Source organism: Sciurus carolinensis, chromosome 1 (assembly GCF_902686445.1).
Source record: "Sciurus carolinensis chromosome 1, mSciCar1.2, whole genome shotgun sequence".
Taxonomy (NCBI): Eukaryota; Metazoa; Chordata; class Mammalia; order Rodentia; family Sciuridae; genus Sciurus; species Sciurus carolinensis.
The window spans coordinates 74,072,820-74,099,962 of record NC_062213.1 but is presented as its reverse complement, the minus strand read 5'-3'; the positions used below and the strand labels follow the sequence as shown (position 1 = coordinate 74,099,962).

General features: G+C 37.5%; 1 protein-coding gene across 1 annotated transcript in view; it reads right to left on the bottom strand.

The window, feature by feature from the left end:
- Nucleotides 1-27,143, bottom strand: part of Ca8 (carbonic anhydrase 8) — an 88,410-nt gene that overhangs the window by 15,076 nt on the left and 46,191 nt on the right. Inside the window, exons 4-8 of the mRNA XM_047565734.1 lie at nt 24,673-24,768; nt 19,976-20,038; nt 17,823-17,871; nt 16,399-16,511; nt 6,983-7,150 (exon numbers count right to left, since the gene is read on the bottom strand). Coding sequence (XP_047421690.1) covers nt 7,016-7,150; nt 16,399-16,511; nt 17,823-17,871; nt 19,976-20,038; nt 24,673-24,768 — 456 coding nt within the window. The 3' untranslated portion in view covers nt 6,983-7,015. The remainder of the gene's footprint in view (nt 1-6,982; nt 7,151-16,398; nt 16,512-17,822; nt 17,872-19,975; nt 20,039-24,672; nt 24,769-27,143) is intronic.

The following is a 27,143-nucleotide window of genomic DNA, read 5'->3' as shown; positions in this document are numbered from 1 at the left end:
TTACCAAAACATACTCTGCATCCTTGTATAGCTCTCTAATTAAATAAATTCTTACAGTGCTGAATACCAGATTGTCTGGAAAACTGGCATATTAAAGGATCTCAGCAGTCTTACATTAAGAAAACCTGATATAGTACTTTACAAACTAATTTGAGTCTAGTACCTAGAAATTTATAGTTTAGTGGAGCAAGTGGAACTAACACTTATTAAGTACAGTAGATGACCATAATTAAGAACTAAACTAATATGGTAAAAAAAAAAAACTCAAAGTAAAGATAGAAAGATTAGTAATGTCAGTTAACTTGGAAAGCACTTCACGGAGAAAAAAACCTGGTCCTTCAAATATAAACGGCATTTAAATAGTCAAAAAAACAGGAGAACATTCTGTTCATTAGACTGGTAAATTCCTAGAGTGACCTAATTAGGCAGACAGTTAAGCAAATTCTGTGAAAATGCTAAGAAATCAGAGAAACAAAAAAGAACGAGAAGCTTAAAAACAGAAAATGAAGGTCAGGTAAAATAGTACTAAAAGTTAAATAAAATTATAATTTCCCCAATAGTCACTAATCTTACATAACTGAAACAGCAGAGATTTCTGTTTAATCTTTTATAGTCTACTATCAACTCTTTATATTTGCCTAATAACAATCTAATTTTTAATAGTCAATTCCTTAACTCCTTATCATAATCCAAGTTAGATTTCTAGGTACTTCTGAGCTTTTCTAATAATAACAAGTATTAACCTAAGTAGTAATCTACTTTGATTACATTTTCTCTCTCATTTTTAAGGTTTTTGATCATAATAGAATACTGTCATATAAGGTTCTTTTTGTTAACTGTTGTTACTATAATATTCTACATTTTAAAAGGTACAGAATTTAAAAAAAAAAAAGATCCACTCAGTATCTGAAAAGATCTCCTTAAGCTCATATAAGTGTACATTACTTCCAATGATTTCTGCACTCATTTTTTAGCACTTTTTGGTAATTTCTTCAAATCAATCTTTTAGCTTTATCTTTCCCGGTTGGAGACTTACTAAGACAACCTTATTCATAAAGAAGCATTCATTTCATTTTCTTCCTCATTTGCCTGCTGCCTATTCTCTCTCGTTTTTCTTTTCCATGATAAAGTGAACAGAGACATAGAGAAGCATATTCATCACAAAAGCCAGCAGCCAAAGGCACCTTGGGAGGCTTCTCCAAGCATCCTCCTGTCCAGGCAGGCTCCCTCATAAACCATCCAGGAACTCAAAGCATTTAATGCCACAGTATTACTCAAAAACTGAATCTGAGGTTTAATCTATCTCTCTATTTTAAAAAGTCCTCCATGTAGCCTCTAAAAGTAATTTTTTCTATAGCTAAACCAGATCCCTTTGCTGATACTTGGGAGCCATTTTTTTATATCAATACATACTTTTTGAGCCTCTACATTGGTACAAACGTAATAGAACAATTTTAGATGACATTAACTGGCCACAGTGGTTTTATTATGGAAAATATATATATACTCTTTAGGGATAAAATCATGAAATCTACCACATTTAAGGAATCAGAATATATTAATGCTCAACATATGCATTGGTACATGACTGCAGAATGTCCTCTTCTTATTTCCAAACACAATTTTGTTTGAATTCATCAGATAAGGAAAAGCTAAATCAATCTGAAATTTTCATCCATCATAAATTAAATACTTCTAAAACTAAAAAGGAAAAAAGACATATTTCAAAGCAGGAATCATTTTCCTTGTTCAATAAATTCTCAAGACAGTCTATGCAGCTTTGATATTTTCTTCTCCTGGGTTAATAATAATTTTATATCACATAATAAAAACATACTAGATAATTTAAGTATCCTTAGTGCTTTAGCATTTTACTCAAATCATTTTGTGATCCTTTAGGAAATCTATTCCATTTTGAGGAAATCTATATGATACAGTAAATAGAAAACAGCTATATCAATAGAGCTTTTGATTCTCACCCTAATGTGCTATGCGTCATGTTACATGATTACACTGAGGAATATCTAAGTTCTACTGACTGAAAATGTGGTTTGGGGCTTTTCATTTATCCTAGAAGAATAACAGCTTTTACCAACTATCCAGAATCAACATTCTCACTTTCCCCACACAGCTCCCTCCTTTTCCATAATGTTTTATTCTTTTCTGACCTATAGTTCTTTTAGGTTGTAAAAGAAAACATAGGAAATTGAGCTAACTATAGCTTTATTCAAGCTTAGAAGACAGTATTATGAATTACAAAATTACATGTAGGAAAGAGTTCAACACAGTCAAGGATGACTTCAAAGACCCAGAAAGAAAAGAGGGCAATTTTGATCAAGGGATATTCAGAGATACTTACACATGCTCCTCTATTTTCCTTCTTTTCACCTAATCTATTTGGGGCAAATTTATTTTTCCACTTTTAAGGGGGGAAAAAAGCAAACTAGAGAGCCTGTAGCATTGGTTTTTACAGAAAGTAAAAATTATAATTCAATATAGTTATTAAAAGCATGTAACTGTTTCATGAAATTTGAGTCAGGATAAAACAGATTTTCAAACATCAGAATTGCCTGTAAAAATGGGCCAATACTTAATGAAATAAATAGGCCAAGAACCACTTTGTCACAATATTAGTACCAATATTATGATACCAAGTATAACTTGTAAACCAGACCTAAAGTTTGGTCTTACTACTTGTTGTTATTAAGATTTGGTTTTTCTGCATCATATAAAAATTCACTGAATAAAGAATCATTTCATAGCAAGTGGCTCCCAAAAAACGGAACTACCATTGCTGAACTCAAGAATTTCTAGCACCTTGGCCAGCTACATGCTAATTCTTTAAGCAAGTACAAAACCATAGTTCATACTTCTTAAATGTTAAGTCTCAGATTGTTAGTAAATCTTGGTTATCAAAGCTCTCCAGATGTCCAGACATTTCATGCAAAAAATAAAATAAGCCCCGTCATTTTATGTCCAAAAATAAAGTTATTTCAGTAAAATATAGCTAAAATAAGTCTGAAATATTTTAAACATTGTTTTAGAGAACAGCTAACTACCATGGAAATATTTTTTTTGCCCTTTTAGTTCCAAGAGCTTAAATGAAACATTCATGCATTAAATTCAAAGTCTGACTGTCAAATCACTTCACTTTAATAAAAATTTGAATTACCTGCCTTAGGGCATTATTAAATATCAAATAAAAAGCACATATCCATACGTCTGATTTCCCAATATAAATTTCATGTAGAACTATGCCTAGATTTGTATTACACATTTCAAGAAAAAAGAATAAAAACAATATATTCATAAAAGGATCACATCAGAATTAGAGCCCCCTTAGAAAGAATTCCTGTGCCATTCTTGCAAATCTGGGGGGAAATTACCCCTTTTAAGTAATCCAAGTCACTAAGATATGAAATTAAATCCATCCTTCTTTAAAAAATATGTAAATCATAATTAATTTAAAAAATTGGAAACATTATACATTATTCCTCTCTCATAGAATGAAAATATCTGTAATACACATAATCTCATAAACAACATTTAAGTCTGTCTGTGCGTGCATGTGCGTGCGTGTGTGTGTGTGTGTGTGTGTGTGTGTGTGAAAGAGAGAAATTAAATGGTGTGGTTACTTCAATATCTAGAGAAGCAACTCCAGTATAGGACCTGATATGGCTCAAACATTGAAGGCATAATCTTATTTTGTTGAAAGTATCATTTACAGTTAGTTACAGACATTCACAAAGAGATACCAACTGTAGACTGGAGAAATTCACAAGTTCACTAGTCACCAAGCCTGCTCACACCTCCCTGTGATCCTCTTATTGGGCCTGTCCAACCCCATCACTCTGTTCCCATCCCTACCTTCCTGGCTACTCTCACCCTCCCTGCCACTATCCCATTTCTTATTGAAAAATAAAATCAAGTCATGGACACACTCAATCAATAAACCACCACTTCCTTCTTCCTTCCTGTTCCAGCCCATAATGTGTCTGTTCCCTCAATAAAATTCAGTCTTTCCTATATGCTGAGACTCTCATTCCTTTCAGGCTTCCAGTGGCTTCACTGCTAGCGTTAGCCCTTCCAGGATAAAATCTCTCCCTTTCTACATGCTCCTTCTGCACCATGACAGACAAGTTCTGGTATTTCTTTTGTTTCCCTAAAATAATATGAAATAAAGAGGTCTCCCTCCCTCCCAGGCTGCAGCCTTCCACTAAATTGTCAAGCGTGGCCGGGACATTGGGCCTCCAATATCTACCTACTATCACCTTCAGCCTGTGGCAGTATGCGTCCTTCATTGTTATGCTGTTCTGACCACCACTGAGGGGACCCTCTTTGACCTCTGCTCACATGGTGGTTAATAAAAATTGCCCTGCCAGTCAAGCCAAATGGGTCAGGTTTCCAGATTTCACTGCTCAAGAACTGTATTACTTTGGACAATGACCTGACTTCTGCATCTTGGTTAAATTAACGCCTCTGAAAAACCTCATTTAAGGTTTTATGAACATTTAATGAGCTAATCCCATCAGATCTATTAGAATATCATATACACACACACACACACACACACACATATATATATATATATATATATATATACACACACACATATAGAGAGAGAGAGATCATCTCTATGCTAAATACATCCATATTTTAGCCCAGATCACTTTTCTGATCTCTACTCTTAAAATTCCAAACACAACAAGCTCACTGTAGTGACACACAGGAATCTCTCTCTCAATGTGCTTCAACTCAACTCTTTAATCTTTCCAACCCCAAGAGAGCCTATTTCCCCAGGTTTCCAACTGTCACTCAATGGTTCTCTTAACTCACTCAATTCCTTAAGCCCCAAACTCAGCAGTTTTCTTTGGCAGTTCCATTTCCTTGCACTCTCTCCCAATACCACCTGCAAGTTCTATTTCCTATAAATTAACATCTCTCCACCTCTACTGTTGCTCTTCTAGGGCCTCAGTCTCCATGTCTGTCACCTTGACTACTCAACAGACTTGTAAAGTATCTTTCTACTCCTGCCCCAGCCCACTGTAATGGAATGCATTCAATTCTCCAGGTAGGGCAAACTACTAAAAATATACATGGGATCAGGTCACTCCCCAGGGCTCAAACACATGAATAATGAAATAAAGATGCCTTAATGTGACTGACAAGGCCCTCTGAGATATGGGTTTTGCTGCCTTCACACCTTTGAATTCTACATGCCAGATTCACAGGGCTTTCTTTCAGATACCTCAATGGATCAAATTCTTACTTCTTCCCCACTGAGCACGCCCTCTGAGTCTTTGTCAAAAAAGATATTCCTCCATCTGGCAGCTCTTTCCCCTCACTGCTTTGTTATTCTCATTCATGGAATTTATTGCAATTTACAATTTATATTTATTCCTGTCAGGCTACCCACCATGGATCCTGGGCATCATGAGAGCAGAGACCATGTCTGTCCTTTTCAGTTCTGTATACTCAGAACCAGTCATAACAATAGGTGCTCAATAATGACTTCTGACTGAATATCATTCATTATGAAGTTCAGCCTAAAGCGCTCTTAGATTTTCTCATTGCCATATATGTATTGCTGAAAATTTCTTTTCATTCCTACCAAAGGTTAATTTGCCTGATCCTGATCATATCCAAAATTAGAAAGAGGAGATGAATGACACTAGCTAACTCGGAAAAATGAAAATGCAGTACGGGAAGGAGGTTAGCTTGGAAACAACCTGCAGAGTCCTAAGAAACTTCTAATTGGCCTGAATTCAGGCAAAGAACCACACACAGTGCATCACGATGGATTCATAGTAAAATAAATGCATTCCAACCCTTAAGAAACTTGAAATAAGAGAGAAAAATAAGATGTACACAAATAGCTGCATGGAAGAAAGAATACAAGAGGTGCAATTATAGAGAGAAGCAGGGATATCTGGTGAGAATGGTATTGGAGCTGGGCCTTGGAGGAAGTCAGCTAGCAAAAGGATGAGAAGCTTGGGGTTAGCAAACCTCACTCACCAAAGGTAAAAGGCAGTGTGACTAAAGTACTATATAAGGATAATAGGCAAGAAAAATTGATGGTAAACATACAGAGGAAATGACCACCTTTGAAAATTCCTATGTGTTTTTGTCGAGCCTCCTTTTGTCTTACCTCCTTGAGGTAAGAGATTTCTACTCACGTGTGACTCCCAAGTCCAAAGTTCCACTGGTGGTTTGGGGGTCTACACCTTCAACAGTTTATCACACTGTCCAAGTCCTATCCTGCCTCCCAGGCACACCATTCCAGCAGATACCTTCTCTCATGGGAAGCAGAGGCCTGTGGCAATGTACCCTGATGCTTAGGCAACAAACAAGGTAAAGAAATAATCTAGCACATTGTCATCTTTGTGTATTTTCTTTTCCATGTTTGTGATGTTATTTTGTTAGCTCCTTATGAGTAAGGGATATATATACTGAATTCAATATATTAACAATAGTAGATTATAAAACAATTTACCCTTTTCAGGTAATTAATACATGTTTCCTGAACAGATAAAAAGAACTTAAACAGGACAATATTTCAAGAGGATCAATACAGAGGCTCACATGCTTTTCTAACCCCTTTCTTTGCGCTCCTTCATCATGGAGGGTGCAGGGAAACTGCTACAGTTTCAGGAGGCAACACGGTAAATTACTAAAGACCTCCTGGCACAGCCCTGTTCTTTGCCTCGTGCTTTTCCTCGTGAAAACCAATATTTAAAGTAAAATGGAATTAATGGCTGCTCTGGTGGGAAAATATGAGAATCATAGGTTTCAAGCACATTGCATGAAATTAAAATAACTACCTGATTTGTTATTAATGAGGCATGAGAATGTGTCCTAAATTTTATTAAAACAGAGTACACTTGTTTTATTACTAAATTAGCAGGTTGACCATAAGAGTGACTTTGGGATGCTGGGTTTAGGTAACTGTGTGCCTCATTTTCCCTACTTAATCTGCACATACCCTGATGAAGATGGGCTTGTTCCTGCTCTTTGGTTACTGAAATGCAGCTCTTATGACTCTATCACTAAGTGGTTGAGTGGGTCGAAAGTTGTCTCCCAAAATCCCATCGCAGCCTTCCACAAGTTCTGCACCTTTAACGTGTGTCCTCAGCCTGCGGAATTCTTCTATCTGAAAACAAAAGCAGAACAAAACAGGTTCATCACATATCAGACATTAACAAAAGTGGGGTTTCATAAATGACCTAAAATATGCATAAATTACAATAATATAAAAGAGAAAAATTCAACTTCAAAAAGAGAAAAACAGAATTAATTCTTCCAGACCTGAGACAGACATTAGACATAGTCCCTTATAAAAGACAATAGAATTAAAAATCAAGGTATTCAGACAACTCCAATAACCATGGAAACACACTGCATTTGTGAATGTGAAAAGCATTTATGCCTGTCCATAACACAAAAGGGTGAACAAATGAATAAATATTCTTAAATGCTCCTCCAAGTATATTTTAAATTAACATTCTGATGTAATTGCATGTCAACACTGATTGGATGTTAATTTATTAGATGAATTGAGGATTTCTTCACCAAAATACTTTGCTGCTTATCTAGTTCTTTAGAGGACACAGATCCAACAAGAATACTTTGATTATATAAAAGTTTAAACCCAACTTCCTTTCTTAGCAACAGCAATTTTCAAGTTCATCTCCCTTTCTCTGGTTGCTTCTACAGGGCCTGTGGTTTACCTATGATATGGTTCCCAGATACCTGAGGGAACCATCAGATGCACTACAGTTTCTTTGACTTGCCAAGTCTGAGCCTCCTAATAACCCAGTCGGCCAGCCAGAATTCTCTGAGAAGCATTTAAGCAACAAAAATGTGATGAGCATTCCCCACGCTCATTCCCACCCATTTGTTACCTGCAGGTCTCATCATTCATTACTTCATCAAAATGCTTTATGTCACATAAAACAGCAATTCTTCATTTTTACCCAGAATGGAGAAAGTGAGGCTACAGAGGTTAACAAGATCTCATAATCTGCTAGTAGCAGAAGCCTGAACATTCTAAGTCCACCTGCTCTTATCCCAACTCCACTGCCACCTCTTCAGAAATCCTACACAAATCAGTATAACCTATATTCTACACACATCCCAAATTTTTTTACTTGTTCTTTTTAGTAATGCATGACCACCCCAAGGTATTGAGCAAATACGATTTGAACAGTATCATATACCAAAAGTTTATCAACTGTGTATCAAAAGAGTATATCTATAGAGATCCTTAATACGATAAAGCTCAAAGAATTATTCCCTTCATAAAGAGAAAAGAAATAGAAAAGATCAACTAATTCAGGAGATCCAAAAAGAAGTCTAGACTTCAGGGATACCATAAAACCCTAAGTAATAAAAAAAAAAAAAAAAAAATTGTATGTGTGCATTTTCTAAAGGTGAGATTCCCTGACTCCAAAAGAGTTGAATTCCACAAGATTCTAATTCAAGCTATTCACATACATGGTGGGACACAGATGTGAGAAAAAAATTAGATCAGGAACCAGGTTACAAAGTTGACTTCTGACTCCTTTTTCCATGTCTCCAACTCCTGACTGACTTCCTGAGGTGGGATAAGCCTGACCCAACTGGGAGTGTGCTGTTTGGTTTTTCAATAATGCCTGAGGGCTGTATTTACACAGCAGTGCCAGTCAGATAAGCAACTTCTATTTCAGCTACATAATATATTTTCACTAGATCTTCTTAGGGTCTTCAAATAGGAATGTAGGTAGTATCTATTGCTTGTGGCAGCTGAGAAATTTCTAGAACTGAGGCATCATGAGAATCCCCTGTTATTTTCTACATTCACCTTAAAGTTTTCCTAAGTGTGGAGTAGAAAAGAATCTCCTTAGTCAGAGAATCCTATGTTATTTTGAAAAGAAGGTATAGGTTTTGCATTCAAAGGCTAGTTCTTGTTCTGGTTCTGCCACTTGTGACCCAAATGACCACATGGCATTAGCTTCTCAAGCCTCAGTTTTCACATATATGCAATGGTGATGATAATTTTTTAAAAATTCACAAGATAACCTAAGAAGCAAGAAAATTCATGAAAAATCATTGGAATAGTTTCGAGCACATATAAAGTGTTTGATAAATATTAGCCCTCTTACCACACATCTTCTTTTAGAATCTAACCTTTAGCTACAATTGATAATAAACCAATTCACTGAGAAAACTTAAAGTCATCTCTTCTAGTATTCACTTCATACATAACCATAAGTAACACCTGCAGCTACAATCTACAGATCCGACCATAGCCGTGGTCACTGATGAACAATATGGACTAGAAACCTAACTCCTTAGTGTGTGGTATGAAAGACTCCATTTTTATGGATTTTCAAGTTTATTTTAAAGGTAGGTGAGTTTTATATTTACATATTTTTAACTGAAGCCACATTCTTCAAGCCCCAGGCCTCAGCCTGAGGCACACTCTGTGAAAACAACTTCAGGAAGAGCAGATCTAAATCAACACTCAGCTTCAACTCACTGCTTGCTGGGAAAATGATTCCAATGGAAATGCTGTTCTCTGATCACAGCCACTTTGAAGGATTCAAACATCAAAACAGATGGAGGCAAAAATGCGTATTTCTGAATTGGCAATTTTTCTGAAGTAACCACCCCTCAAACCCCTTAGTCACTTCAAATGGTTTCAAGTGCATGCTGCATTAGCCCACAAAGAAAGGAGGTACTGTGCCAAATGAAGAGGATCATATCTCAGGATGAGAGTCTCCAACGAACTCAACTGTTAGGGCACTGAAGAAAACATCAGTATTATATGTATTTGAACATGCAATTGCATTGATTTTTAAGGTTTCTCTACTTAAATACAGTATTTGTCTTTAACCAATTTTAGAGAGAGATTGGAGAGGTGTCCAACACTCCAAGAATAAGTCTTTTGAAGGTATTAAATTAAATAATCATTATTGTCTGAATCGAAGAGGCACTCCAATGGATCTGAGACATTTATTCAACCTTCACTGATTCACAAATCAGATTACTCACTAATATTCAGCTTTAAAATTGCTTTCTTTATGAATGCATTCAATAGGTTAATTTCCAGGGTTTACAGTTTGGTGCAAATTAACTTATAGGAGGTCCCATATTGCTATAACCATATTTAATGTGTTGTCATATTAAAAAAGAAATAAAATACAGAAAGGCAGTGTCTTTCATGCATTCTTCTGTCTGTGGACATTTGGCTATTTCTATGCCTTGCTGTAAGGAACAGGGATGGGCAGATACCTCTTTAAGATATGCCTTCAATTAATTTGCTTCTATACCCAGAAGAAGAAATAAGCCAGACGCAGGAAGACAGATACTGTATGATCTCACCTATATGTGGAACCTAAAACAGTCAAACTCATAGAAGCAGAGGGTAGAATGGTGGTTTCCCGAGTTACAAAGAGATGGGAATGGGGAGGAAATGGTTAAAGGTACAAAGTTTCAGTTATGAAAATAAACAAATTTTGGAGATAAACTATACAACATAGTACCTCTAGCTAATAATACTGTATTATATATTTGAAAGGTGCTAAGGGGATAGATATTACATTAAGTGATCTTACAGAAGAAACACATCATCATTGTTATCATCATCATTATCATCACCACCACCACCACCACCATAAAGAGTATAGAAGGAAACTTCAGGAGGTAACAGATATATCTATGACCTTAATGGTTTCATGGGTATATACCTAATCCCAAATTCATCTGATGTGTATATATGCATAAAATTTATATTTAATATGTACAGTTTTTATGTCAATCATACCAATAAAATGCTTTTTTTAACAAAAAGGTCAGTGCTCCCATTTTCCTTTATTAATAATGAAGACAAATGATTTAGAATAATATAGTTCCTTGTATTATGCATGTTATGGTTTGAATGTATCCCCCAAAGTTCACGTATTGGAAAATGAATCCCCAGTGCAACAGTGTTGGGAGGTAGGACCTAACAAGAGGTGATCAGGTCATGAGGGCTGTCCCTCAAGAATGGACTAATGCTGTTATTATGGGAAAAGGTTAGTAATTGTGAGAGTGGGTTTCTTACAAAAGTGAGCTCAGTTCTCTCTTGCTCTCGCCCTCCCTTGCCTTCTGCTCTCTACCATGCCTTCTGGTCTCCACAAAGACCTTTGCCAGATGTGTGTGCCATACTCCTGGTCTTTATGACCTCCAGAATTACAAGTCAAACAAATTCATTATAAATTACCCAGTCTGTGATGGCTACAGTTCTGTTCTGAATGTTCCTGAAAGGCCCATGTGGTAAAGGCTTGGTCTCCAGTTTGATACTACTGGAAGGTGGAGGAAAATTTATAAGGTGAGGTTTAGTAGGAGGTTTTAGGTCACAGGGAGCAGGTCCCTGAAGGTGCTTGTAACTGACAAGATGTTCTCACCACACAATGCTGGGTGCATGGCTCAGCAGCATACGCAAGGCCCTGGGTTGATCCCCAGCATCAATAATAAAATAATTTTTTAAAAAAATGAAAGAAGAAAAGAAGAGCTTTAGAGCCCATCCCACAGAATAGGAACACACATGCCCTAACTTGGTCATAAAAAATCCCATGTTTCAAACCATAGAATTATGGAATGGAGAAGGAATGAGAAGCCAAGACTAAAAAGAAAAAAAATAAATTGGTTTCAAAGTTCCAAATATGCCCATGCTGTGAAAAACAGTAAACACACTCATGTTCCTTCCTTACATTGGTGTCACTTTAGAATGAAAAAGAAAAACCAGACAATTAATATGAGAATACAAATAAGCTAAGAAACTGAAATAGATAAGTAGGAGGGAAATTCAGAAAAAGGCAGGAAAAGGAGAATAAAGCTTAACAATGTTCTATCAATTCTAAGATGAATACCAGTTCACATTTCAATGGCTGTGAAATCAGGATGTGTCTTACAATTTCTATTGTCAGATTTGATGACGTTTGGTATTTTTATTTTGATCTTGGAATCACATTTCCAAGCAACAATCCAGTTGAAAAAGAAAATATTTGTTTGTTTTTACTTTGATGTCCTAATCCTTAGGCCATTATTAATGTTGAAGTTATTTATTTAATGGTTATAGATCATAGAAAAAATAAAATTACATTCATTCAAATCCATCAAATCATGTTTTCCCCCACTAGTATATTGCATGCAATGCAAGAATAATGAAAAATTCAACTAAGCAGCATCTTCCAGTCCTGGATTCTAGACTCTCCACACTCAGGACAATGTAAATGCTTCACTCTGACCTTAATTATCAACACTGTACTTCAGCAGAAGTCTCCTCCCCCTTGACCCCAAGCGACTGCACATTTAATAGGAAAGCATCATGACCCAGAGCACCCTCTTCAGTGTCATTAATACACACAATATTATCTTACAGCAGATGATGCATTTCAAGAGACCAACTGCCTCATAACAACATTCAGCAGCTTAATTACACACATTAACCCTATAATACAGGAGAAGACATTTTCTTTTAATTCAATGCAAGGTTTTATATTTTCTCAATTTATTTAGGTATGTAGAGACTCTACCTATCATTCACTATTCCTTTTGTTAATGAATATATATAAACAAAATATAATATAATATATATATATATACATATATATATACATATATATATATATATATTCCCCCCTCTTATTCCCTATCTGCCTCTCCTCCCCCTTCAAGTATCTAGACCATTTTTCTTGGTCTAGATTCTAAAATCACATCCTTTCCCTTTGGTTTCTCTCATTTTACTGCCCTCTCTGGATCTCTTCTATTGGTGCCCTGCTTTCTCTGCAATTATATGAGCAGAACCAAGTAAAGCCTTCAAGTCAAGGACAGGAGGATTTACACTCTCCTGAGATCATATTGTTTTTCTAAATCACTCTAAATCGCATTTTAATATACCTCAACGTGTGTCTGTGTGTGTGTGCACATTTGTCTATATTTAACACTCTGGTCCTCGGAAGAGATGCTGCAACAGTGCCATGTGCTAAGAGCACCTAAATAATTTTTCTTGAATGATTACAGCTAATTGGAAAGTCATCCATTTTTAAGGGCAGTAGAGATTTTTCTTCTAATACACATTCCTTTGACTTTGGCTCCCCGAAAGGAAGACATAGTTAGAGTTAGGTTGCTGGCTTAACTCAGAAGGACAATACAAACCTATGTTCTCTTTGAAGCCAAAGGAGCAAAGGTTTATCCTTGATCTCAGCATAGCACATGGGTCAACAAGGTAGTAAAACATTACATTCTGTCCACAGGACTTCAGTTAAAATTCTCAAGAGTTCAGCATGAACATCCCCAGTGCTATATTAGCAAGGAGTTCTTCAGAGAGGTCTAAGAGGAGAAAAGAATTTCCGTGGCTTGACAAGGTTGAACTCAACCAACTTTCAATAAAATGAAACTTGTAGTTACAGAGAAAATGCATTTATTTCTCACTAAAAGATTTGATCTAGTATTACAGAATTACCCCTCAACAAAGTAAAGCTGAACAAATGTCACTACAGAAACTCAGTTGTTCCACAACATTTCCAGGTCTAAGACCTCTCCCTGGGGCTAAGCCCAATTCATGCATTTCAATCCTTAACTGAAATATATTCAGAATCTGCAACTCATGGTCTCTACTCTCTCATTCATGAAACTCACCTCTCCCTTGGCATTGCAGACATCCCATCTGCCTCCTGACTCTCTTGGTTCTCAAGTCAATTCCCTAGAACACCTCTTACAAAGCAGGCCCCTGGCTAGCTGCCACTTCAGAGTTCCCAGGATCACCTCTTTTCTTTCCCTGAAGGGTTTTCTCTTCCACACTTATAAGCTGTAAGCTTACACCCACCATGTATAAGCTGCACCCCTTTCTTGGATGTCTACAGCCATGAGCTCACAATTCTCCACAGAACCTGTTCTTTTTGATCCCCTATTATGGTGAAAAATGATACCTAATATTCACCAAGCCACACCCAGAGAATATCACAGGAGTCTCTCCTCCCCCAAATCTCTCCTATGTCATCAGCCACCAAGTTTTGATTTTACTTCCTTATTATTTCTAAAGCCATTCCCTTCCCTTCATTTCACTCCACCATGGTAACTCAGAGCCACAGCTTTCTCTGCAGCTACAGAGATGTTTGTCAAACTGAAACTTGGTCATGTCTCCACCTTGCTGCATTCTAGGAATTCTGTAGCACCTTTGGAATAAAAAATACACCCTCCACAACATAGCACCAGGCTCAATGACAAAAGTCAAGCCTGCTCCCTTCTCCAACCTCCTCTAGTGAACAGGCCCTGCAGGTTAACCATGGGCACTCCCCAGATGCACTCTGCTTCCTGCTGGCTCCAGGCCTTTGCAGATGCTTTTCGCCTGCTGGCATCATCCAACAATACCCAACCCAGGCCGTGATGGCAGCAATCACTCGCTAATTTGATCACTTAATTCATTCTTCTTGAACATGATGTGAAAATGCAATTCCCAGCTTCCCCCAAGGCAGGTGTGGTCATGTGACTACCTGTAGCCAACATAAAGTAAGCATAGGGGATTTTGCCATTTCAAGGACCAGCCCTTGAAAATTCTCTCTAGAGGTCTTCACTCTTTCTGCTGGCTATGAGCCCCTTCCAAGAGCAACTTTGAAAGGAAGGTACTGAACATGAATGAACTTCTTCCAACATGGATTCCTGAATGGCTGCACAGAAAAGCCTCTACCACGTGAATCAGAAACATATATGTTGAAACGTTTGCATGAAATAGATATCTGAAGTAAGTCACTGAAATTCTGAGTTTTGTCTGTTTTAGTAGCTACTATCTTTGTTTGAAATCTCAAATCTAGATATCTTTAATGCAAGCCTCTATTCTTAATATTAAACTCCAGTTTCTTACTTCTTCACTCTCCTTCACCAGACTTTCTAATATTTTTCAGGAATTATTCCCCAAAACTTCCATATGCATTTCTAGAACACCTTACTTCCATTATTATGACTGTCTATATAAGCATCTTCCTCCCCGACACTGTGGTAAAGTTTTTGAAAGTGGAGCCCCTGCTTTAATCTTTGAATCCTCTATGACAAGCTGGCACTCAGGAATAGATTTCTTATAATAACAAATAGATGAATAAATAAATAAAGTTATTAGGATTTGTCATGTGGAAAATATGAAGACTCAGAAGTGATACGATGAAAGTTCATAAAGCAATGAAGAGTATGGAGAAGAAAGGCTGCATGAAGAACTTTTAAAATTAATCTCTAGAAAAGAAGAAAAAATATTAAATGCTCAAAGAAGGATTTTAAAGATTTAAGGACAAATAAAAGAAGACCTGACTGAGTTGTTAGGAAACTTGAGCTTCTTAACTTCTGAAAATGAAGGGAGATATAAAAAAATGTATAAAATATTACTACAGAAAACAGTTTGTTCTGAGTATTGCCCTTTTAGCATGATCATAAAGGGAAAATAGCTTTCTAAAATATGTCTATTGGATGGATTCCTAAAGGTCAGCAGATATTTAAAGCAATTTTTTGTAATAATATCAAAATCATTGTTTTTTGAATGTTGTTTTTTTGTTTTGTTTTGTTTTTTAGTGCTGATAAATGAACCCAGTACCTTGCACATGCTGGGCATTTTTTTCCACTGAGCTATATTCCTAATCCCCTCAAAATCATTGTTTAAATTCCTTATGATAATGTTGCCTCATGTTCAACCAGCTAACATGCCAGTGGCAATTCACTTGGGTGTTGCCCACTGTGCATTAGCATTTATGTATTTATTCACTTATTTAGAGATAACATCTTGCAATGTTACCCATGCTGGTCTTCAACTTCTGGGTTCAAGTGATCTTTCCACCTCAGTCTTCCAAAGAGCTAGATTACAGGTATGTCCCACTGCACCAGAATGCATTAGCATTTAGAGCACTTTACAGAGCTTCAAGGCCTCAGGGGATGACCAAAAGCAAAGCCACAGAACAATCTAGAGCATTCCACGGCATTCTTTTGGCCCCCTGACCTCTCCACATATAGAAGGCTCCTGTTCATGTCAGGGAAGGAGTAAGAGGAAGCTGACAGAAATAATCAGCATTCTCACTTTACTCCAGACCTTTCTTCTCTCCACACCTGGGAAAACCCCATAAAGGAGTAACTAGACTAATCACAAGTTTGGCTCTTTCAGTGACTTCTATTTACTCTGTAAAAACTTTCAAAATACAGATCATAAATGAGTGCTGGATTTTGTTCATCTTTGACCTTTCCATTGCTCTCACTGGCTTGAGACATCTAACTTTCATCCGAAAAGGTATGACTGATCTAAAGGGAGCTAAAACATAAAACAGACATTTTCCTTTTACAGAAACAATATTTAACCTTTAACGCAGAACTTCACTCTGAGAGATTTAAGAGTGTGCTCACCTGTAGCTGGGATATAGTTAAAGGGTATCGGAATAATATCCAGGTAACACCTTCACTGCAAGGTGGGATGGTGAGAGAGCCTTCGTACACCCAATAGTCCCGCAGCAGAGGGTCTGTGCAACCACGTGGACACATCAGGGAAAGGCAGGTTAATCGACAATGATCTAGAAGACTCCAACAACAGTGTTCAGAAATACAAACTGTCCCTATGATGCTTCTCAGAAGGGCATATCATTTTTAAGTCAGAGCCTCACAAGTGGATTCTTAAACTAATCATCACCAAGAAAATAACTAAAGAAAAACATGATGAATGTTTATGGTGATTTCCACATGTGTCTATCAAGTTTAATTAGTCTAGGAAGAATACATCCATGTTTCTGTTTCTATATTACAGGATTTACATCTATATTACAGGACTCACACCTAATACTTATTGAACTACATGGCAGGTACTATTCTGAGCATTGTACATCAATTCACTTAACCTTCACAACAAACTAATACTCTAGATACTTCTATAAGCCCAATTTCTCAAATGGGAAAATTGAATCATAGAAGGTTAGTAATTTGTCCAGGTTCACTCAGCTAAAAACTGACAGAACCAGGACTTGAACCCATGCCTCACTGCATAGCCTGTGCTTCTAACCATGGTTCTAGCCTTGTCCATATAGTTTCTTCAACAGCAAAATATTAAAATGATAATATAGAAGGAAATATTTCATTCTCATTAAATCATTTAGCTTTGCATTAGAGGAATTCATGATTAAATATAATAGGAAAATGTTTAAATTTGACAGAAATTGGCTTGTTTGTAGAGCAATTAAATGTAGAAAGCAGGACAAAATAAATTATCTGATTTTGTTTGAAACACTATGAAACAGAACATAATTTAGGAAGAGAAATGTGAAGACTGAAATTTTATATAAAACTACCTTGAAATCCAAGTTTTATTCTGCATATTTTATGCATGAACACAATTAGAATAATATCTAAATTAAAGTATTACCACAATGATCTTATAAAATTAGATATAAAGTTTATTTCACTCGAGATTAATAAAGATTCATCAAAGTTCTGTATCATGTGGGCACTTTACACACTTCTACAAATGACAGTCATGAGGAAGTTCTTCATGGATTAAAGGAACTAGTGGCAAAGTACTTTTTTATTATTGCAAGGCTTTATTCCTGCATTTGGAGTAATCTGAAGTGGCAAATGACTATAATCCCAGCAATTTAGGAGGCTGAGGCAGGGTGATCACAAATTCAAGGCCAACTCAGCAATTTAGCAAGGCCCTAAGCAACTTAGTGAGACCCTATCTCAAAATAAAAAGGACTGGGTATGTGGCTCAGTGGTAAAGCACCCTTTGGTTCAATGAGCAGTTCCAAAAAAAAAAAAAAACATGCAATCAGAGAATTGCTTACCTGGTAATAAAGTGTTAGGATTAAAGCAGGGTATTGTCTTGGACTTCCCCTGGGGGAAAAAATTTACTCCATGTTAATGTAAAATTTCTTATTTTTTTAATAAAAATATTAGAACTAAAATTCTAGATTGACGTCTTTCCTGAATGGCCTCATTGGGTCCTCTAGCTTTGCAGGTGTATCACTGTTTTCTCATCAGAAAAAGATTGAGATGCAAATGAGACATTTCTACCCCTCACGTACGACTATTTTCTTTGCTACTACAGTACAATTTCCCTATGATTTCTGGTGGGGATTTACAATTGGTGTCTATCTGACCCATATCAACCACTTTTTATGTTTCAATCACACTCAAACCCAAGACTTTGGCTGAATGCTTGTTATAAAACACCTGAGCCCTGGCTCAGACTTTTCTCTTGCCTGTTTGGAACATAGTTCCAAACCTCTTTGGCATTACAATCTGGCACCCATTTTGTCATTTTGTCCCATTTGCATTTGGAATTTCAGCTCTAGGAACTATTCTGGGTGCTCTTCTCATTCAGAATGAAAGAGATGAAACTCAGATATGAATGTTTTCCAATCAACTTTTTTCAAAGCCAGATTTAAATTTTAAGGGAAATATCTGTGCCCTTATTCAACAGTTGACACTTATGATCCTTATTTTAAATTGTGTCATTCAAATGCTCAGGCCTTAGAAGCAGGCAGACAGTTGGGTTTCTCTTTTAAGACTGCTCTATTAATACCCAGGCAACAGTAAAAGTTACTGCAGAAATCTCTTCTTTCCTTCATGGGATTATTTTATACCTTAAGGAATCCAGCCCTCTTTGCCCTACCCCAGATTCTATATTCCATAATGACTGATGTCCTATTAGCTAAATAAATGAGGGAAATTGCCTTAATCCATTTCTATTGGAAAAAGTCAGTTCAAAATGTGTCCTCACCCCCTTTATACCTGATTCTTTTGACTAGTCTGGGCTCTGCAGTAGCTGGGTTCATTCAGAGCCCACCCAGAAGACCTTCAGTGAGATTCTGCCTGATTCCAGATGGCCCAGGTGGTCTCAGAGATCTCTTATACAACCAGTCTTTCTATTTTCTTTTACATATAACTTTACCTCATTCTGAATGTCCTGGAGGTTCTTAGTCACAACCTTTAGGTCCACCAGTTCCCTCCCTATGCCAGTAGAGAGCTAGTCACACTTGATTTTCAGACTGATCTCAGAATAGGCACTGGGTACTTGTAACCCCTGAAGTCAAGCAAGTTCAACTCCTGCTTTGTATCTCCAGTAGCCACACAGGACTAACCTACTACTCGGCTCAAGGCCACTCACATTCAACTCAGCACAGGCACAGAAGGTCCTGTTTATAACAGGGCTTAACTTCTCAGCAATGCCGTGCCATGTCATTACAGGCTCATGTTGATCTAAATCACCTTCTCTGGGATGTTATCATATGAATTATGTGTACTTCCACTATCATTATTATTATTATTACTTAACATACATACTTTGAAGTCTGTTCCAAAAATTGCATTGGTTTCATTTATAAGGCTTTCCTATAACAAGTGAATAGTAAAGGTTAACTCAGAAGGCCAAGGCTGCCCAAACCCAGCACATCCTGCCTTCAGGATTAACCCCTGGCTGGCCCCTGGAATATTCTACCCTATAAGAAACCTGAGGGTCTGGGTTACACGCTGTATTTATGGTGAACTACTCATGATACCTGGGGACTTGGGCCAAGCTGCACCAGTGTGACCAAACAGGTTTATCCTGACAATGTAATTTATGGATGCCTGGTTTTTCTGGGGTGTGGGAAGGAGGACTGGGGTTTGATGAGCTGAGACAGTTAGTCAGGTCCTTCCTGCTTACATGACCAATCCCTAGTAAAAGCTCTAGATGCCAAGGCTCAGGTGGGCTTCCCAGGCTGGCAACACAATACACATTGTGACACAAGGTTGCTGGGAGAACTGGGGCATCCCCATGAGACCTCCCTGGGAGTGGGCACGTGGGGGTTTTGCTGATTTTTGAACTCTAACCTTGCACTATCCTAATCCATAAATAGAACAGCTTTTCTGAGTCATATGGGTTCTAGCGAGTGATCAAGAGGTGGTCTTGGGGACTGCTTAGACATGAAAGTTTCTGTTTTAAAGAACGACTTACCTTATACTGAATATCCTGGAGGATCTCAGTCACAGCCTTGAGGCCTACATGTTCTTTCCCTATCTGAAATATATAAAGCAGAAACCACAAACACAATATTTTTAAATTCTTGACTTTTATTCAAAATAGCAACCAGAAGTGAGGTTCCAGTTCACCTGCATGCACTTCCTGGGGAATTAAATGACCTTTCCTTTCATGGCCAGGTCAACATCTCCTAAAGGTAAGTAAAGCTATAACAGCTAGTACAAGAAATTATTAGTTCTAATACCCAAGAACCTGTTCCACTTCATCTTTCTATGCACAGGTGTTGCTCACTATGCCATAATTCAAATACCAAATCAAAGAAGACTATTATATAAAATTGTCAAGCACATTTTTTTAATTAAAACTACTCAGCACATATTCAAGTTCTTGCATTCTTACCTTCAGTGTTTATAAATCATTATTTAGGAATATTTTCTCAAAGTTGAAATTTTTTTCTGAAAAGTGGGTATGTGATGTCCTATATTAAAGTTATCAAAATTGAGATATTTCTTGATTACCACTGATCATAATTCTATAGCCATCATTTTATTTAATCTTACATAAGAATATGCTTTCAATAGCTTTCTACTATGAAATATTACATATTCTTGGTGTACAAAGTACTCCAAAGAAATTTGAGGTTTGAATTATATTTTGATAGTTAGCATCCCTGACATTAAACATTGCAAATCGTTAAATGCCAGTCGATTCACACTTTCAACCAGCTTTCCATAGTCCATGACAATGGAGAAGAGTAATAGTAGAGATCACTTAGGACCTCAGAAAGCAATCACTGCTATCCCTTAGCTTTTTCTCTTACACATACATTTTTGAAGAACGACCTATAAGAAGTTTGACTAACTGTCAATGTGCATACATTTTCTGTTTCTCTCAATATTAACCTACTGTAAAATATGCTATGGAAAAAACGACAAGAAATGCCTAACATAATATAGGTCAATACGTTCAGTGTAATTAGATTTCCATTATTTTCGAAGGGTTTGCAATTCCTGAGATAGGGTCTAAAACAGAAAAGGAATTTAATGAAGTTAAAAGAAGAAGAAAAAGAAAAGAAAAATGTCCGCATGAGTGTAGGAGGTTGAATCTTAGGCAGAAGACTTCGCTCAATCTTCAGAAAAAATGGACCCTCCTCATCTAACTGGTTTAACTTGGAGGTAGCATTTGGATGCCTGAACCTCTGGCTGTGGTCTGTTTTCTTCTAATGCAGCTCCTGCCAGATCATAAACTCTTTGAGAAGATTCCAGTCTGAGTACTATTAGGCCACATAACAGAGTTCCTTTGCATTGGATGAACTGGGTTCTTATCAGGACTGTGACTTTTCAGCAGTGTGACTTTGGGCAAATGTACTTAACCTCTGTGTCCTTCAACACCCATAAAGTGAGAAGGATAAAGTGATAAGGTTGATGACCAGATCAAATCAAACAACTTGGAACACGGCTTAGTGCACTGTCATTCAGTAGATGTCACCCATTATCCTACTTAAACCTGAGTGTTGTGGTACAGCATCAAATAGAGATTCAACATATAGTGGCACTTAATGGCTATTCTTGACCCCTTCCATTCATAAAGATTCTTCATTTTACTGGCAAACTTTATACCCTGCAACGAACTCCAGTTATTGCTCTGTCACTTTCCTTCTTTACCAAATTCATATGTGAAAAGTTCCATAACTGCCAAAACCCAAGTACACATGACAGTCTCCACATCCAATTGCTAAAATCCTGTAGCAGCTCTGGTGCCAACACAACCTAGTGAGTCCACCGGGACTGTGAGATCTATCACTTTCTTACCTCTCGCCTTTGCCACCTTGCACCACAACCAAAAATGCAAACCACTCTCGTCAGCCTCTTCTCCTAGAATCCCAGTCCTGTTCCACTTGTTTTTTCCACTTCTGTCTCACTCTCACCTTACTGTTCACTGCTTCTAGGACACAGGATGGCAGTATCCTCGACAAGCTCCCAGCATCTCCTGGTCAATGTCAACCCCTTGGGTCTGTCCAAGGCTGTAGACCTCAGGCCTTTCCAGTAGTAACCGGGCAGCCTCCCAGGATGGAGGCTACGGTCAGTGCCCTGCTGTCACTTTCAGTTTAGTATCTTTGACCTGCATGTACAAGGCTGTCCTCCTCTGAGTGGACTGTCCCCCTCTGATGCCCTCATGCCCTGCTCTTCACTTACTGATGCACTCCCTCCTAGGCATCACCTCCTCCCGTCATCTCTTCCACCACTCTCAGTTCTTCAGTCCTTTCTCCCAAGTTATCTGCTCTGCAATGGATCAACATGACAATTTGCTAGGAAGCTCAACTCCTCTCCCTGGATAGAGAGCAGTTCATCATACACTGTCCAGGACAACCGTGACGCTCCACCTCGGGTGGGTGTCCCTCACTCACTGCCACACCTATTATCAATCCCCCTGGGCATTTCAAAGCCCAACCCACACTCATGTTTCCCTTGCTTTGTAAATAATTTTGTTCTGCAGGTCTCAGAGATACGAAGGTCATTAGGCAAGAGCCCCTAATTTGCTGCTTATCTGCACCTACAAACTGGTCACTTACCTTTGTGCCATTCTCTCTTCTAGCCCTCTATTTCAGAGAAGGGGTGGATCAGGCCTCTCCTGTCAAAGTTAGTCCAGCTACATCACTCTCCACCCCAGGGCCTCCCATCTCCTCCAGGACTTTTCAGTTATCTCTTCTCTTCCCAATATTTTCTAACTCTACGTCTGCACCAGTTTTTCTTCCTCAAATTAAAAACGAAGAACTCCAGTACCAAAATCACCATGAGTTACAGCCTGCCCTGTCCTTCCTTCCTGCAGTCAAGCTTCCAGGACAGGAACGGACACTCTCACTGTCGCCCGTCCTCCCTCCAGTCTTTTGCTGCTCCGGCTCTAGGGCCAGCCCAGTCCCTGGGGTGGACTCTGGCCCTTCTCACTCTGCTTGGTTTGACATTTGATGCATCTTTCCTAAAATGTGAAAGTTCTCACAGCTTCTATAACATCACTCTCTTGGGAAAGGTATTTTCACGTAGATAACCTGAACCTTTCCTCCCAGGAAACCTACAGAGAGCAAGACCAAGAGTGCACGGTCCCGAGGACAGTGTTGCAGCTTGCTCCCAGAGACACTGAGGTCAGTTCCAAGAGGCCGGGTTTCAGTCCAGGGGCCTACCAGCCCACATCACCTGCTACACATGAAGAATCAGTAATTGAGAACACGAAGTTATCACAGCTAATGCAACCCACAAATATGGACCAAGCACACTCCAAAGAGGAAGCTAACTTGCTCCCTTCCCTTGTGTATATTATTACTGTTTATCTGCATCCTTATTTATATTATTGTTTTATTCTTGTTCTTAAATAATAAGATATTGTCTTCTACTGCCTTGACAGCTCCGATATGTTCCTGTATTGATTTTTTAGGTTACCAAAGTGACTTTTTAAAATTATGTCTTCAAAAGAATAAAGAGTATCAGAATGTATTACTACAAATGTTTTTCATTGGTATTTTGTGATCCCACTCTATTTATACAATGCAGAAATAAAACAGAATGAATATAGGGCTGTGCCTGTGGGTAAAGTCATGAAGTAAGTAGTAAAAAAGTATTACACTTAAAAGGTAAAGATTTGCTTTTTAAGATCAGTTTTAAAATATTAAGAGGCTAAAACTGAATGACTAGTTTCAAACATCAATAAAGAAAAACTTTAGAGGTATAATAGAAAACTGTTGCAATTAATAACATTTTTGGTGCATACACTACAAGGAAGCATATTTGAAAAGACTCAATGCTCAACCCATTTTGGAAAATTAAGTAACAAAAAACCATAGCACTACTCTTACTGCTTGAATCCAGCTTATAAAGAGGAAACCTGCAACAAGGCAGAGTTGGATCTCTGAATTTTGGTCCTGATTGGTAGAGTAAATTACTGTGTGACTATAAACAATTACTTGACCTCTCTGAGCCTTGATTTCTTTTAAGATTGGTGGTCAAGGAATGTCTAAAATTTCCATAATCTCTTTTATATCTACATCTTTTATCACATCAAGTAGATAATAAGAGAAAATTTAAAAGATTCATCTTGGTAGAAACTGGATGAAAATTTTATCTGTGCAAACATGTTGTCCATTTTTGTATGTCTGGCTAAATTTATATACTATTTTTTGCTCACTACAGAACTCAAATCTAAAATTTATATTAAGTAAATCTGCCATCTTTGCTCTTATCAGTGTTTTCTATAAAGTATTTCAAATCATCCTCAAGTGAAAATTATTAATAATGAAGAGCTATAAGTAATCCACTACATGATTATATTATTGATTTTGCAGTAAGCCAGGGTCTAAAAACATTTTCTAAAATGCTTTTTCACAAATAAAATGAATTCTGCCTTCAGGAGACATTTTCTAAATAATTTCTCCAAAGATGCTGAATGTCACTCTGCAGAAAATTTCTAATAAATAAATGAACTCTTTTCTATCAAGGAATATGGCTGAACTCCCATGAACTCCAACTATCAAGTTTTCTATTTTTAAATTATGGGTGTTCTCTGTAAATGTGTTTAATTTCACCTCTAAGTAATAAAACTGGGAGAGAATGGAAAACCATCTTGCAAAATGACTCAGAAAGCAGCAGCGCTGAACAGCACAATAACCACAGCAGACCATTTACCTGAACGAACAAGGCGATGATAGCGATTCCGTGCGGCTTCCCAACAGCCTCGTCGATGCTGCCAAACAGGGTGGAGTTCCAGTGGATCAGATGGAGCTGGTGGGCAACAATGCAGAGGTCATTCCACTAATGCACCTCTCTTCAGAAACACAAAGCTGCATCACCGTCTTCCCTGCATCTATAAGGTCTCATATGCAACAAGGGGGTCACTGATGCACGCAGGCTACTACTGCCTTCTCAGGAGTTCCCTGGAGGAATCCCTTCCTCTTTTTTTGCATTTCTGAACATAAATAATGAATCGCCACCTCTTGAGCTCCGTCTTAATCCTGACTAGGGGAAGCTCACAGATTTCACAGGGATTTAGTTTTCTTTCCTTAGATGCCATTCCCTCCTGAGCTCAAAGAAACAAAACTCCAGATCTGGACACAAACACAGAACTCATTCGAGGATTGGAACTGCCTAATCAAACACTGCGACACCAGTAATGTTTCCATCAGGAAAGGTTCAAAGCCTCTCTCAAATTCTGGTAAAATATTATAATATTAAAATTTTCCATGGTAAAATAATGAATGCTGATGTAAATCTCCAAAAGAAATTCTTTTCCTACAGTTGGGATAAAATTTTATCTATGAAGAAAGGACAATCAATACTGAGGAGTCCCTTACTCCTAGCTTCATAAAATTCTGCAGCTTTCAAGATGATCTAGAATACACGCTTGTTCCTACAGCACTGATTAAAACACTTGCAAGAAGTCACATCCAGTTCCCACACTAAAAATCAAATGGCCACAGAGATTCCTGGTGTGAGAACAGCTAGGTAAAACCTTGTGCCTAGAATACCATCTTCCCTAGTATACCTTTTAATCAAGTTAATTCCTTACCACCTTAAAACTTTGTCCCATTTAAAAACTAGATCCTAATCTAAAAAGACATAGATAAAATTCAATCTCTATGTATTTTAGAATCTAGGCTAAAATATTTTTTTATTATCATACAGATCCTAATATAAAAAGACACAGATAAAGTTCAATCTCTATGTATTTTAGAATCTAGGCTAAAATATTTTTTTTAATTATCATACAGATTGTCAAACTTGCATTTTTTCACTGCTGAGTTTGTTCGAGTAGAATTTGAAATTATAAAACTGACCACTAGAGGGAAGTAATGAAGTCCATCACAGAAACAACCAAAAGAAGAATACACCAAGGCCAGGCTGCAGAGAGCTCACAGGGACTGCAACCAGCCAGTACATGCTAACTGTCAAGGCACCGCCTTCAAGATAACAATGTCCTATGACCTCTCAATTAATAATAAAAGACTAACTTTATTATTTCCTTTTCTGGCAGCAACAATAGCACAGAAGTCCTTGTCGTACAGATAAGAAGTGACTGCTTTCATTAAATCAACAAAGAAGGTCTAGGCTCAAGGTTGAGGAGTTTTTTTTTTTTTTTTTTTTTTTTTTTTTTTTTCCCCAACAAATGACAAAATTCAAACTGACATTTTTCTTCCTTCTCAAGCAATATTTTTTTCTTTTCTGAAACAAAACATTAATAAACCAAGAAAAAAAAGCATGTTTTTCCCCTACCGTTCCTCGAATCACAAAAGCTTGAATTATTCAAATCTACATCTGTTCTCCCGTTGCTGCTTCTTTTTTCCTATAATTTTATCCTATTTTGCCTTTTGTTTGTATTGGTTCCATTCCATAAGGTAAAGCCACAGAGGTAGGAAAATTATGAATGCATATGAAGAATTAACTATGAATGCATATGTAAGTCTGTCCATGACAAGACAGGAAGTTGAAAAAGTAGAAAGATCAAAAGGCACAAAGCTTTAAATGCTGTCACCATTGGATTTTAGAAAAACTAAAGCAATATATGATTGCGGTGAGTATTATTACTTATGCAGCCTAGTATTGATCAAGCTTCCCCATAACAACATCCTTTCTTTCAAAGGTTCTTTTTAGAGAATGAGGAGTGGTTTTAGAGGTTGGAATATAAGCTAGGCACTGCTAGAGAGGTGTCAGTAGAAAAACCATGATAGGGATATGGGGTTATGTGTCAACTTGGCTAGGTTAGAATAGAACACCAGTCTAGGTGTTGCTTGTGAAGTTCATTTTTAAATTTGATTAGCATATAAGTCAGTAGACTGAGTAAGGTTGACTAGCTTCCATTATCTGGGTGAGCTTCATCCAATAAATCGAAGGCCTTAGAAGCAAAGATCGAGGTCCCTCAAAGAAGAAAGAATTCTGTCTCCAGGGTACAAGATAAGAACTCCCCCAGAGTTTTCAGCCTTCAAACTGCAACATCAACTTTTGCATGGATTTCCAGCCTTCAGCCTGCCCTGCAGATTTTGAACTTGGCAGCCTATAAAAATCACACGGACTGACTCCTTAATTTAAATCTCAATCCTCCTTCTCTCCCCCCTCTCCTCCTGTTTTCTGAAGATCCCTGACTAATACAGGTTGCATAAATA